This window comes from Nansenia antarctica, assembly GCF_963989245.1.
Source record: "Nansenia antarctica genome assembly, chromosome: 13".
NCBI lineage: Eukaryota > Metazoa > Chordata > Actinopteri > Argentiniformes > Microstomatidae > Nansenia > Nansenia antarctica.
This window is the reverse complement of record NC_137683.1, coordinates 22,778,785-22,792,715: the sequence shown is the minus strand read 5'-3', so window position 1 is coordinate 22,792,715 and position 13,931 is coordinate 22,778,785. Positions and strand designations below refer to the sequence as shown.

General features: G+C 43.8%; 1 protein-coding gene across 1 annotated transcript in view; it reads left to right on the top strand.

The window, feature by feature from the left end:
- LOC308169431 (piezo-type mechanosensitive ion channel component 2-like) overlaps window positions 1-13,931 on the top strand; it is a gene marked incomplete at both ends in the record, with an annotated part of 99,132 nt that overhangs the window by 33,181 nt on the left and 52,020 nt on the right. The window contains one exon of the mRNA XM_080544113.1: window positions 6,040-6,082. Within this exon, the coding sequence (XP_080400239.1) occupies window positions 6,040-6,082 (43 nt within the window). The remainder of the gene's footprint in view (window positions 1-6,039; window positions 6,083-13,931) is intronic.

Sequence of the window (13,931 nt, the reverse complement as noted above, 5' to 3'; positions counted from 1 at the left end):
AGGAGATATGAAATTTCTACACAGTCACAGTGTAATTCCGAGACTAATCCCAACGGTTTTTTTTTTTTAACGTTTTTTTTTTTTTAAGTGGGGCAGTCCCACTCATATTTTCCATTTTTATTGACAGTTACAGTGAATATTTAGACAGGAAGGATGGGTGAGAGAGAGAGAAGGGATGACATGCAGGATATGTCCCCAGCCGGAATCGAACCGGGGACCCTGCGATTACATGGTCAGCGCTTAACCCGCTACGCCTCCTAAGCGCCCCATCCCAACAGTTTTGCCAAATCTGTGAAGACACCAACCATCAGAAAGACTAAAACTCTGGTTCCAAAATCAATGTATTCGTTGACTTCGATGTTTCTATATCCCTCATTTGTTCCTTGATGCAATTGCATTAAAGTAATGATCATGATCGCTGACATGTTAACAACATGACTCCAAAGTTGTCCACAACAAGAAATCCTCACAGCCACCTTTATTTATGGAATGTGACGCACACGTGTTTATTTAGCAGTTCACTTAAGGGCTCTGCACACAGCGTGCGATTTCTGTTGCGCGTCAACATTCCATTTTGAAGTTTGAATGGAAGTCTATGAGAACATCGCATTTCAACACACACGGCCCCGATTTTAATCGCACGGCGAAAATTCGATTCCATTCATTTTGAATGGGAAAAAGCACAAATTTGACAGTGCGACAAAACTCGCACGCCGTGTGCTTTGTCCCATTCAAAATGAATGGAATCGAATTTTCGCCGTGCGATTAAAATCGGGGCCGTGTGTTGAAATGCGATGTTCTTATAGACTTCCATTCAAACTTCAAAATGGAATGTTGTCGTGCAACAGAAATCGCACGCTGTGTGCAGAGCCCTTAACAGTACATTCCATGTTGTTGGGTGAGCTTTTAGCCTGTTTCATGGCTTGTTTTACCCCCCTGAACTGTCAACCCGTTTTCATCCGTAAGAAAACACAGTGTTCCGTTGTAGAGACAGACGGCCTCTAAAATGGCACCCTCTCAGCAGAAAGAAACCACTGTTGTTCTTCTGCAGGGCCACTTCTGGGGATTGTTTTTAGAACCTCTTTCTTTTACCACAGGTGGTTCTGTAGAAGAAGAAGAAGAAGAAAAAAAAAGCGCTTCTGAATCGCTCATTGTTATTCAGCGTGGAAATTAACTGTTTATTACTCTTTGGGGAAGGTCTCGAAAGGAACTCATTACAAAGAATTAAATCAGCCTTTTGTTTTCCTCCTTGACATGTCATCGAGCCATCTTTGTTTGAAGAACCTTTTGTGCTTTCACGCTTGTTTCCTCTCCCGTAGACCTGCCTGGTGCTTCCTCCTCTCTATGTACAGTGTGCACTCCGTGGTGACCTCGTTCTCACATTCTGATTGGCTGAACACCTTCGAACAGACGTGTGTGACCTAATGACCGTGTTGTGTCAATCATCCCCTCGACTATATAGGTCATAGAGAGAAACGCTAAGGCCAGCAGCGGTGTGTCGCTATGTAGTTACAGTACAGTTGTCATGGTAACCCCAGGTATTCAATGTGATTAAATCCTGGGCGTTGTACTGTATCAGTGTTGACAGACTAATGTTATAATTAAATCGTCTGAGGTTTTTCCCTTCTCCACTTGACTGTTGAGGTTGACGGGGGAAGCTTTTGCCTAATTGAAGTTCTTTTATCTTCATTTCATCTGTGATACGATTACCGTAGGTGTGTGATGGATGGATGTGGCTTTCTGTGGACGGATCCTGCTTAGATTTACACTAGCGTCTAGTCTAATTGGTGTATCATGCTACATTTGAACACACACACTCACACACACCCTCACACACCCTCACCCTCACACACACAAACACACAGAAACTCACCCACGCACGCACAAAGTGCTGTCCTCAGACAAACTGTGGTACTGATCAAAGACACAAGAAGAGTTCATAATGAAAGTAAGCAGTCCTATAATTCAAAACAAACGGTGACATGAAACAAAAGTGTGAGTAATGCTGAACACTGATGTGTTTCATTGGCTGTTAATAGGAAGAATAACAGTTTTTGGGGGGGTTTTAGTAGGGTTGATAAATCCTTAGGAAACACACTTTGGGGTGTACTGTAGGCTGTTTTAAACACCACTATTATACTGTATATGTCAGTGCTGGTGCCGTGACTAAATATTATAGCTATGTTCAACGAGGTGTTTCCTCACTAATGAGCATAGGTGTGTCTGTCTGTCTGTCTGTCTGTCTGCGTGTGTGTGTGTGTGTGTGTGTGTGTGTGTGTGTGGCTTTGTAGCCTCATTCTCTGAGCTCCATTGCCTGCAGCAGCCCTGTTACGGCGCTGTTACAGTGTTGTGTTCTTACGCGCCACCTCGTTACCGCGCTCCCTGGTTTCCCCAGCCACTGCGCCCCTCAGCAGGGAGCGGGCAGGAACAGCTTTACTCTCTTTACTCTCTTTCTTTCTATTTTTCTATATGTCTCTCTTCCTCGCCCTGTCTATTTCTCTCTATACCCCCCCCCACCCTTTCCTCTTTCTCTCACACTACCCTCTCTATTTCATTCTCTTCCTCATCTTCATTCCGTCTCCAAGGCTCTCGTTCTTATCTCGTTGGGAGGCAACTGGCAGGGGATCTGTGTATAAGACGACTTATCTGTTCGGCGATCTACTTTATGAGACAAATTTAAGAGATATTTTTACCAGGTCATTGAGAGTTGTTTTTTAAGAATTTTAAAATTGTAAATCCAGAGGCTCACATTAGTCATTTTGATGTTTTTTTTTTGCTGATATATGACATGCTGGTGCTGCACAATGTTATTGCACGATAAATTGCCATTTAGGTCAAAGCATGTGTATTTTGGACTACACATTCGATTTTCTTAGCTCCTCCTAAAGTCGTTTCTCATGTGTGTGACATGATATTTCACACAGCTACAAAGTGTGATGTGGCTAGTCTGTTTGTAAATCTAGTCAGATAGTCAGATATAACCCCCGAACCCCCTTTATCAGCTTTTGAGTTAAACAACCTTTTGACTCATTTATTAAGAATAGCTCCTAGCTCTAGTATATGTCTTTACTTTCTCAAATAGCTATTACTAACATAAAATAGCTAAATGACTAACGCCTGGACTCTGCGCTTCCGTTCTTTGAGCATTTTCTTCAAGAAATGCCACGAAGCAAAACTGGCTGGCGTGGGCCTTGAACGATCTGTGCTCACCGCTGTGCTTGGCCATTACACTTGACCGGTACGCTTGGAGATGTAATACACAGAATCACTTAACCATTGGATGGGCACATTACTACTGTCACACCAGAATGTATTTACTGAATGGTCTCCAGACTATAACACATCCCACATACATCTAGTGGCCTGGGGAGGTCCAGTGGTCTAGCACCACAGCCTACAGGCCCAACTCAAAATGCCCCACTCAAAACAAAAGAGAGAGAAAAAAAAAGAAATATGTCTAGAAGAAATACAGACACCGAAACCAGTGCCAGGCTAAAACACAGCTCCCCATTACTCCTCTAGAGTTTTTCTGAGGTTGAAATCGTGGATGAATCCACGTCAGAACCCTCTATGCAGACGTTGCTAGAACAACATGACTTCAAGGCCTGCAGACCATTTCCCATGAACCCCCCCCCCCCCCCCACACTAACATAAATCTGGGTCTGTAAGGTCACATTAATAAGAGAATATACTGTATTCACAGAAATATGATTTGTTTTAGCCTTCATCTTTAAAGTAAATTCCTTAATTAGTACAATGTGTCAACTCTTACAGTACCAGTCAAAAGTGTGGACACACTTCCCCATGAATGGGAAAGTGTATCCAAACGTTTGACTGGTACTGTATATAGAGTCACCGAACACTTTATTAGGAACATTATACTAATGCTGGGTTGGACCTCCCTTTGCTCTCAAAACAGCCTAAATTATTCGTGGCATTGATTCCACAAGATGTTGGAAATGTTCCTTTGAGATTATGGTGCATGATAACATGATTGCATCACACAGATTTTTCAGGTGCACTTTCAAGCTGTGAATCTCTGTTCTACCACATCCTAATGGTGTTCACCGAAGAACACTGAACTCATTGTCATGTTCATGAAACCAGTTTGAGATGACTTTTGCTTCGTTATATGATGCAGTATCATGCTGGAAGTAGCCATTAGATGGGTATTGTTGCACATGGTCAGCAACAATACTCAAATAGGCTGTGGCAGTCAAGTGACGATTGATTGGCATTAACGGGCCCAAAGTGTGCCAAGAAAACATTCCCCACACCATTACACCACCTCCGCCAGCTTGGACTGTTGAAACAAGGCAGGTTGGGTCCATGGATGTCCACAGGTGTTCCTATTAAAGTGTTAAGTGAGTGTATAGAGAGAGATGGGGGAGAGGGGTGGGGAGAGGGGAAGAGAGAGAGGGGGGGGGGGGGGAGAGAGAGGTGTTACTGTACACATGCAGTGCACATGATGTAGGTGAGAAAATCTCGTAAAGTAAACTGTCTATGAAACAAACACACATGCCCCTCATATTTATTAGCTCAGCTAGGGTCTCTGCAAGGGAACAATATACTACCTAGATTCATTAAAGTAGCCTTCCACTGTTCACTGTCCAGCAGCCAACATCAACACCTACGTTACCCACAATACACTGTAACTTACTTTGTGCTGTACTATCCATCCTAGGAGAGCCTGGTGCACTGCTTTTTACTGTAAAATACATTTTGTCTTATGTGGCTCTGGTGAAATAGTTAGTATACTGTAATATAGGTATAGTAGGGTGTGAGGGTGCTTACTGGTGTGCGTATACCACATAACCGCAAGGTTCCTGGTTCGATTCTGACCCCACTGCGTATTATCTTCCATGTCATCCCTCCCTCCTCTCTTACCCTTTCTCTGTCTTTATTCCAATAAAGTAGAAATGCCCTAAAAGCAATAATAAATCATATCTATAATAATATAAATAATATAATATATTTAATAAATAAATGTGATCTGAGGCAGAGCCCATGTATTCTCATCTGTGGTTCAGTTGGTAGAGCATGGTGCTAACTACGCTTAGGTTGGGGGGTCGATTCCTGCTGGGACCATATATACTGCAAAATCTATGCACTCACTGCAATGTAAGTCACTTTGGATAAAAGCGTCAGCTAAATGGCGTATATTATTATCATATACAATATATAGGTATAATAATAGGGTGTAATTTGAGACAGCCCATGCATTCTCATCTGAGGAGGCCCTATTAGCCAATCTGTTGAATAGCTTCTGTAAATATTATTACAGTGCTAATTAACTGCCTAAGTGCTGACTTATTGATCAATCATCGCCGTAGACCAGCTATGAGTGCGTGGGTACACTTCGGAGAAGTGGGAGAAAAAAATGTTGAACTCTACTGCTGTGCTCTCACACCCTACGGAGGCTTCAGAATACCTGGAAGTGTTTCTGTAAACAAACGATCATGGGCAGAGAGCCTGTCAGGAAAATGAAAAGTAGTTTGTTTGTCTTTTTGCGTTGTTTTTGCGTCCTTAATTGTAATTTTCATGGAAAGAAAGAGGAAGGGGAGTGATGGGAGCTGCCCCCTGCCAAACGCACAGTCCATTTCAGTCAAAAGAATGACAACTTACTGAGAGGCTGGGTCTGATCCCGAAGGCTGTCTGTGAGTCTATGTCTGCAGTGTGTCCTGCCATTTCTGTGTGTGGTTCACCTATGCTCACATGTGGTTTAGATCCCTGTAAGCGTTCCTAATGAGGTGCTATGAGCATGAAAAAAAAATGTGGCCTTTGCATCACATTTTTTGAAAAATCAGCTTGAACCCCAGACAAGAGTTGATTGGCACGAAGCTCGCTCACTGTACTGTAATAATAGCGGCGCTCAAGTTGTCATCCCGTGTTGAATGATGGGAAGGCTTTTGTAAATCGTGAAAGGATAAATCTGCCTCACAAAAGCATACAATTTAGGCGCACATCCTGTGTCGATCATCGTTTTGAATAATGGACCACTTTGATGTTGGTGAATACTGAATCTTGTTTTATTTGCAGGTTCGACATGGGAGAAATCAGTGAGACAGCTGGGCTTGGAGAGGTAAGAGACCAATTCTTCAAACTCTGCATTGCCAGCAACTGATTTCATACTGTTTATTGTTTTAACTGTCTTACAGCATCTGTTGACATGTTATTTTCCATGCATAAAGCGCAGTGCACAAATGTGAACTGAAATTCAATTAACAAATTGACAAATACTGGAAATGGAAAGCAAAACATAGAATTTAAATTCCCTTTGTGCCTTTTGAGTGTGTCAATTCCCTCTGAGTGATGCTCTCATTGCAATGTGAACCACTTACAGAGGCCCTTATGGCAGCGTACAAATGAGTGCGTTTTCCCGAGTGAGTCGTCCGTTAGCTTGCGCTGCTCTGCTCTAAATGATCCGCCAAGACCGCAACATTAGCCTAGCCAGCTAGACTCTGACTGCCCTGTCAGTACCACGACATTAGCTCATCCATTCTTACCCAAACATCTCTTCTCCCAGTCATCGATAGCATCTCACTGTGGACTGAAGGATATAGAGTAGATGCACAGGAGCTGGGCCTTGTAATTTGGAGGCTCCATACTCCTTTAACTCAATATAGAGTAGATGGTCCCTCTATGATAGATGTCAATGCCGACAGACATAAAGTGACCACACCATTGGCTTGCTCCCTATTATGTCAAATACAATCTCCTCATGTCTAAAAACAGAGATCAGGACAAAGCACTGACTAGCTAGCGTCAGTTTGTTTGCTTCCTTCAAGGCAATGGAAGGCATGTTATGGTTTAAAAGTCGACGTGCCACTTTGACGGTTAAGTCGTAATAAGATGTTTACGAAGTCTTTGTTGATGCGATCAGATGCCTCAAAGCAAGATCTGTCTTTGTGCGGAGTCTACAGCTGTGTTTTTTTAGGAATCGTCTGCCACAGAAGAATAGACTCAACAAAGCAGAGGTTAAGGTTGAAACTCTGTTCCTACTTTTGACTTTGATTATGTCCTTAAGGAACAGAGTGGACTCTTCTGCCACGTGTGGCGTCAACACTGTAAATCCTCTCGCTTGGCCCGTGGCACCGCTCGTGTGTCTGTGTGATAATTAGTGGAACCATTTTGGTCCTTTAAACTAGATTCATGGGTACAGGTGTGATGACATCACCTGTAGGGGGACTGGAGGCGCTGCCACTGACAGGGTTATGACCACAGGTCGACCGAGAGGTCAAGAGGTCAAGCCCTGCAAGTCTTTATACTGCCATGCTTCGGCTGGCATTCTTCGACTGGTGGATCATTTGTTATTTCTGTTATGTGTGTGAGACGTTTCTCATCAGGCTCATAGGTGCTAAGTGTGTGCAAAGTCGTCTGTCTGTCTGTCTGTCTGTCTGTCTGTCCGTCCTCCCACTAGTGAGACCAGCTCAGCCTACAGCTCGGCTGGCCCGGTGTTTTGACTACCTCTCGTCTAGTGACATATGGACGTGGCGTAATGGTCGTGTTGATACCACTCAGCCGACCTCTGACCTTTCCCACACCCTGTCGCCTCAACCTGCGATGTCACATTGTTGAAGTGTTTATGAACACTAGTTCATGAGGAGAAAGCGTGGAGAGACCTAGCTAGAGAGAACTAACACAAACATTAGATCATGTCAACGGATTCGGAGAGTGTGCTTCAGCGTGTGTGCTTCAGCGTGTGTGCTTCAGCGCGTTCTCCATCTGCCCTAACGATTACCGCCACAGCACCTCTCCCAGTGCATTGTGGTAGTCCAGGCGGTAGGTGAGTGACGGTGATGTACTTGTGGGGAGCCTGTCGCGCTCACTGAGTGATGCATACCACTACCAGTACACACACTAATTACACACTGCTTACAGACCCTACTTACACACACAATGCTTACACACACTACTTACACACACTACTTACACACCGCTTACACACACTACTTACACACTACTTACACACACTGCTTACACACACTGCTTACTCACACTATTTACACACACTACTTACACACACTGCTTACACACACTACTTACACACACTACTTACACACACTGCTTACACACACTGCTTACACACACTGCTTACACACACTGCTTACACACACTGCTTACACACACTGCTTACACACACTGCTTACACACACTGCTTACACACTGCTTACACACACCGCTTACACACACTACTTACACACACTTCTTACACACACTTCTTACACACACTGCTTACACACATTGCTTACACACACTACTTACAGAGAGGCCAGGCCCCAGGTGGGTCTCCTGTTACACATGAGATGACATCCTGGAGAAAGGGACTAAGAGGAGCGGAAGAGGGGATGACTGTGGAATAGAGAAAGAGAAGGGGGGGATGACTGTATAGAGGAGACATACTGGAGAGAGAGAGAGGGGGGGGGGGACTGTATAGAGTAGAGGAGAGAGAGAGAGGTGGGGGGATGACTGTATAGAGTAGAGGAGAGAGAGAGGAGGGGGGAGGACTGTAAAGAGAGGAATTTCTGTGTGGAATATAAAAAAATAAAGAGATAAAGAGATCCATCCATCCAATCCAGCCATACACATGCAGTCCCATCAGACGCATGTGCATTATGAGAAACGTCCACCTTAATTCTAGTGTCAAGAGATTGTTAGTAATGACGTTAGGCGTTAGTATCTACTCCAGGTGTGCATTTGGACATTTTTCTTGCTTGACAAATCATTGGTTATTGGACCCAGCCCTTTATCCAGTAGCCTGTCATACAGTTTTACAGCTGAGTATGTCTCCCCGTAGTACTTTTCTTTTCAACAGCTGCTGGTCGTTACATCGTTTCAGATTGCCTCTGTCTGAAGAGTGTGTCAGAGACACACCTGTAATTTACCTGATGTGGAGGAGGTTGTGTGTGTGTGACCGTCTGCTCCTGTGTGAGGCATAGGTCTGACACTCTGACCTGAGGCTAGAGGAACACAGAGTTGATGTAAGATGGCAGCTTCCTGCTTCCTGCTCTGTTATCAGTTCCCGGGGTTAGTCAGCCTCTTACTGACTCAGACAGACAAACTGGAGGAGAGGAGGAGGAGGAGGAGGAGGAGGAGGAGGAGAGGAGGGTAGAGGGCAGAGGGGAGGGGAGGGGAGGGGAGGAGTGGAGAAGTAAACCAGAATTCAGTTTGACATCTCATGTCAAATCAAGAGCCTTTTCATAGCCTTTGTATGAAATCGACCCTCTTTATCGTGTCTGTTGTTCTGCTGTCTGAGAGAGATGTATTGGTTTGGACGTCTCTGTTATACTAACTGGTATTGCTTGGACAAAGCCCAACCTTGTGACGCAACGGAGGACAAAAAAGCCGTAGAAAATTACCCATCTCGTTTCTAATTTCATTGTTTCTTTTCCTGGCGCGGTGGTGGTCAACTGCGTACATAAAATGGTCAGTTTTCTGCTGAGGAGTCGTTTGTTACCAACAATGGGCATGAAGCCCAGTAAACATCTTAGATGTTTTCCCATAGGAGATGAATGTCCCTTGAATAAACACATGAGAATATCGGGGTTGTTGCTGACTGTTGAGCCTGTCAACTCTGAAGGATACGTGACTCCACATTGGTTACAGGGTAGCAGCTTTTCCCTGTGTCACCATTCTTCACCCTTTTCCCTGAATACTTTTCACCCACTTCTATTTAAAGGCGTAGGATTGGAGTAAGCAATGCACTTTAAGGGCTCGCTTCCACCAGTCCATTCCTTCCATGTGTATATTCATATTTGGATATTCATCTCATGTATATTATTTTATTTATACTCACTGTAACATATATATATACTGTATACTGTAGTACCAGACACTGTCTACATTATCATGTTTTTTTGTGTGAAAGTTGAGGTGAAAGTTTCCTTTCGCTTGGAGACAAACTCAGGATCATGGTCACAATCTGATGTTTGTGCTGAAATGACACACACTTTTTTGCATTTGCTATTTTTTCAGTTTCATTGTCCGTCGTAAGGCCTGGCCGATTTCCTCTTCATCTTAGCCACATCCTCCTCTCTCTATTGTTTACAGGTCAGCTGATTATCGTCCAGAACTATGATTTTTACAATAAAATCTTTTTGACGTCTATTTTTAGACAAAATACATTCAGCAGTATGTTCCTATGTGGCACAGTGACACCATTTTTATAACATGATGATTAAGAAAATCCTTGCAGTATTCCTTACATTATTATTATTATTATTATTATTATCCAATTGACAGAAATGTCAGTAGCACTTAACATTACAGCTCAGAATATGTGGGTAACCATGGTAATTACCAGTAGTTAGCATTAAGACAATTAACTTGTTATTACAATGTAAGGTGGACTGAAGCCATTTTTTTTTCATGAAAGATGTTTGTTCCCATATTATTGTTACCCCGTTTCCATATTGTTCTTGAATTATTGAAACTGATAAGATAACATTTAATAATTAATTTTATTTATTTATTTATAACCAATTATTTATTAGATTTTGTTCTACCCTTGTGTCTTTTAACCTGACAAGTATGACCATTTTTACCATGGTTAGACCATCAATCAGTAATATCTATCAGTATGCATGCATCAACTGCGTCATTATCACAGATGTTTATGGATGGTGGTTTATGGATGACTCTATGTACATATATAATAATACGCTGTCCAGTAGGTAAATGTTGTCTGTAATGTAATAGTTTGTGGGTGGAGAATTAATGGAGACAACACCTTCAACGATTTCATATCCCTCTTGTTGTTGTTGTTGTTGGAGTTGGATGGAGTCTGAACTCTTCTATTGGACTAAATACTATTTCCACAATATTTAATTCACAACAATTACAAGATGTTAGCTTCAAATGTTCATTCATTAACAGAACATAATATTCAACACCGGTTTGTGACATTGCAATCCAAAACCAGCTTTGAGCTCCATAGGTAATGTTAGAGCTATCTACATTCAACTGAGGCTAATGTTTGGTTATTGCTAACCAAAAAAAGATATTTACACAAGGAAAATAGTATCAATCTCTCAAAAGAGAGAGGCATACAGCAACACCCAGTTGCAAAAGTCTCTGATCTGTCTTCCCCGTGACAGATGGCCTGCCTCCGATTCCTGACTGGGCCCTTGTTCCTACTATTGGGCTGAAACCCACTCAGAGCCCCCCAGTATCTCAATCCCAGAACCTCCCTTAAGTCCCTGTGCGCCACATGACTGTGTTAGCCTGCTGGGCTAAAGCCATCGCTCTGTAAAAGCATCTGGGCCCTGCCGGGCTTACGCCAGGTGCTGGTCTGGGAGTGCGGTGGGCCCGATGCCGGTGATACGTGAGGCCTGAATCGTGGTACTGTGCTGGCCTGTTTCTCTTGGCCCAGTCGGAGCCCGCTGGTCTGTGGACTCTGTGGATTCTGCCCGCTGCCGTGCCCAGGCCGAGCGGTGCCCTGGGGCCGTCGGGGGGCGGCGGGCCAATCGCCGTCTGTTTACTGTACAAACCATTAAGATGTAATTGATGTCTGCCAGTGCCTGCGACGTCCTGAGGATACAGGAGGATGTGTCAGGGCCCCGTTAAGCAGTTTATAGAGGATTACAGGTGAAGTAGAGGAAGTGGTTTGTGTTGTGAAAGATAAACTGGCGACACGGTAAGCACGGTTGACATCGCCAGCAGCCCGTAACACGGTTATAACAGGTTTATAACACCTGTTATGAGGATAAATACATCCTGTTACAACCACTGGCGTATCGTACCACCTGTGGCATGCAGAACTCTATCCATCATCCCCTTCTTAGTCCACGGTCTGCATTTACTGTTTGTGTATTAAAAAGCTAAACATGATCCCCGATGCGTCCACCTACAGTGTTTATACAAGTGACAGACCGAGAGGTTAGAAAAGGAGAAGTGTGTGTGTGTGTGTGTGTGTTATTTGGTCCTCGGTGCCTGGTAGCTTGCCGACGTGCAGAAATGTGGCTTTTCCTCCTCTGGCGTGATGACTCACACAGCAAACACACAGCCGAGCTAAATGAATCAAACTCACGACCTGTCCTCCATTTTGTGAGGAAGTCGTTTGAGTAAACAGATCCAGACCTTTACGGAAATAGCAGGAAGTTGCTCCTAGTTCTTGGTCTTGGGTCAGTTGTTATGTTCTCCCCCCCTAATGCTTTGGGTTAACATGTATTCATCTGATCTTAGATCTGTGGCTAGGGGGAAGCTTCACCCACGTTCATCGCCTACGGTATAGCGAACATTCTCTCGGATTCGATCGGTTGAGATCTCTCGTTTGGTCCAGGTGCTGGCCAGTGGCGTGTGTCCAGTGTTCTGACCGTCTGGAGTAGCCAAGCTGGGCCTGGGCTTCACACACCGTGACCAGGCCAGAGCAGAAACAGAAAAGAGAACAATGGAGGTGACTCAGATGCTAAAATGACAAACAAATGTCTCCCTATACAGCGCAGACTTCTTGGTTTATTTTTCTTTTTTTTCTGCTATGTTCAGCTTTTTCCCATTCTTGACCTTCTCAGGGGGTGAGCTTGAACGCTGGAAAATGAAAATAAGCTATCATGACATTTGAGTCATAGTGTGTCGGCTATATTCCGTCCGTTCTGATCCAAGGCTGACCAATATGGCAAACGCATTCTCAGAAACACAGTGAGAACCATAATCAACAATAACAACCATCGTTTATCCTGAATGTCACATATCTCTCACAGCCTCCCAACCCCATAAACCCCTACTCCTCCAGGCCTGTTGCCTACTGTCTTTGCTCTACGGCGAAGTCTAGGCCTTGCAGACCTGTAATGTGTTGCAGTCAGTCTGTCTGTCAGCTAGTTAATCATCCCATTAGGATGAGGTTTCCCAAGCACATGAAAACTCGGAACGGGCCATCGATTTACCAACGTTCAAAGGTCTGCTATGCTACATGAGACGGGGGAAGCTTAGCCATTTAGGATTTACCCATGCCCTGTTATTATGACTCATCCTGAGAATCTTAGTAATGAATCGAATTACATTTCAACTGTTGTAACCGTGCGTCTCTCAGACTGACATAGATATTAATGGATGTCAGAGGTGGTTTGCTAAACGACAGGAAGATTGGTGGAACAGTCTGGGGAGTCGAGGCTGGCATCTTTTCGGAAAGAATGTGCGTGCGTGCGTGCGTGCGTGTGTGTGTGCGTGCGTGCGTGCGTGCGTCAGTGGAGGCTGGTGGAGGTAGAAATTGAAGGACGGGTTCATTGTAATGCATGGAATTAATGAGCCCATCTTTTCCGATTTCTGCCTCCACTGGTGTGTGTGTGTGTGTGTGTGTGTGTGTGTGTGTGTGTGTGTGTGTGTGTGTTGATGTGTAGCAGGAGACTGGCAGTGGTAGTGCCAGAAGATGGTTTTATTCAAGATCGAAAGCTTGGAACACCCTGCATTCTGGCACTCCTAAATAAATTATTGCCTATGTCAATGAACCATCTCCCGAAATCCTATCTATTTATGTTAGAATTCCATGAATAAAACCACATTCTGCCCGTGTGTGTGGTCCCACACGATATTCATGACATTAACATTCATTGACAGATACTTATTTTACTAATATTCAACAATCTATTGATGCCATAGGGCATAATCCACAAGCTAATCGTTGGTTTAATCTGTTTTGCGTTTAACAAAAGTCACTTAAGTACATTGTTCATCTCTGTCTTTGCATCCCACTACTGTTCATTAACTACAGAACATTAAGATCCATTTCCTGCCACTGTGCAGACGACGATTATTACCCCCCCGCCTCTGGACCTGCAGTTCTGCATGGCACAGTGTGGATGTGAAAGCTGGAAGCCTGTTTTCATTGATTAACATCTCATCTGAGGGTCGTTCCATGTCAAATCAATGGACGAAAAAAAGGGATTTCGACACTCACCATCTCAGATTGTTCCAAAATGTTTTCCTGCGGTTAAAAA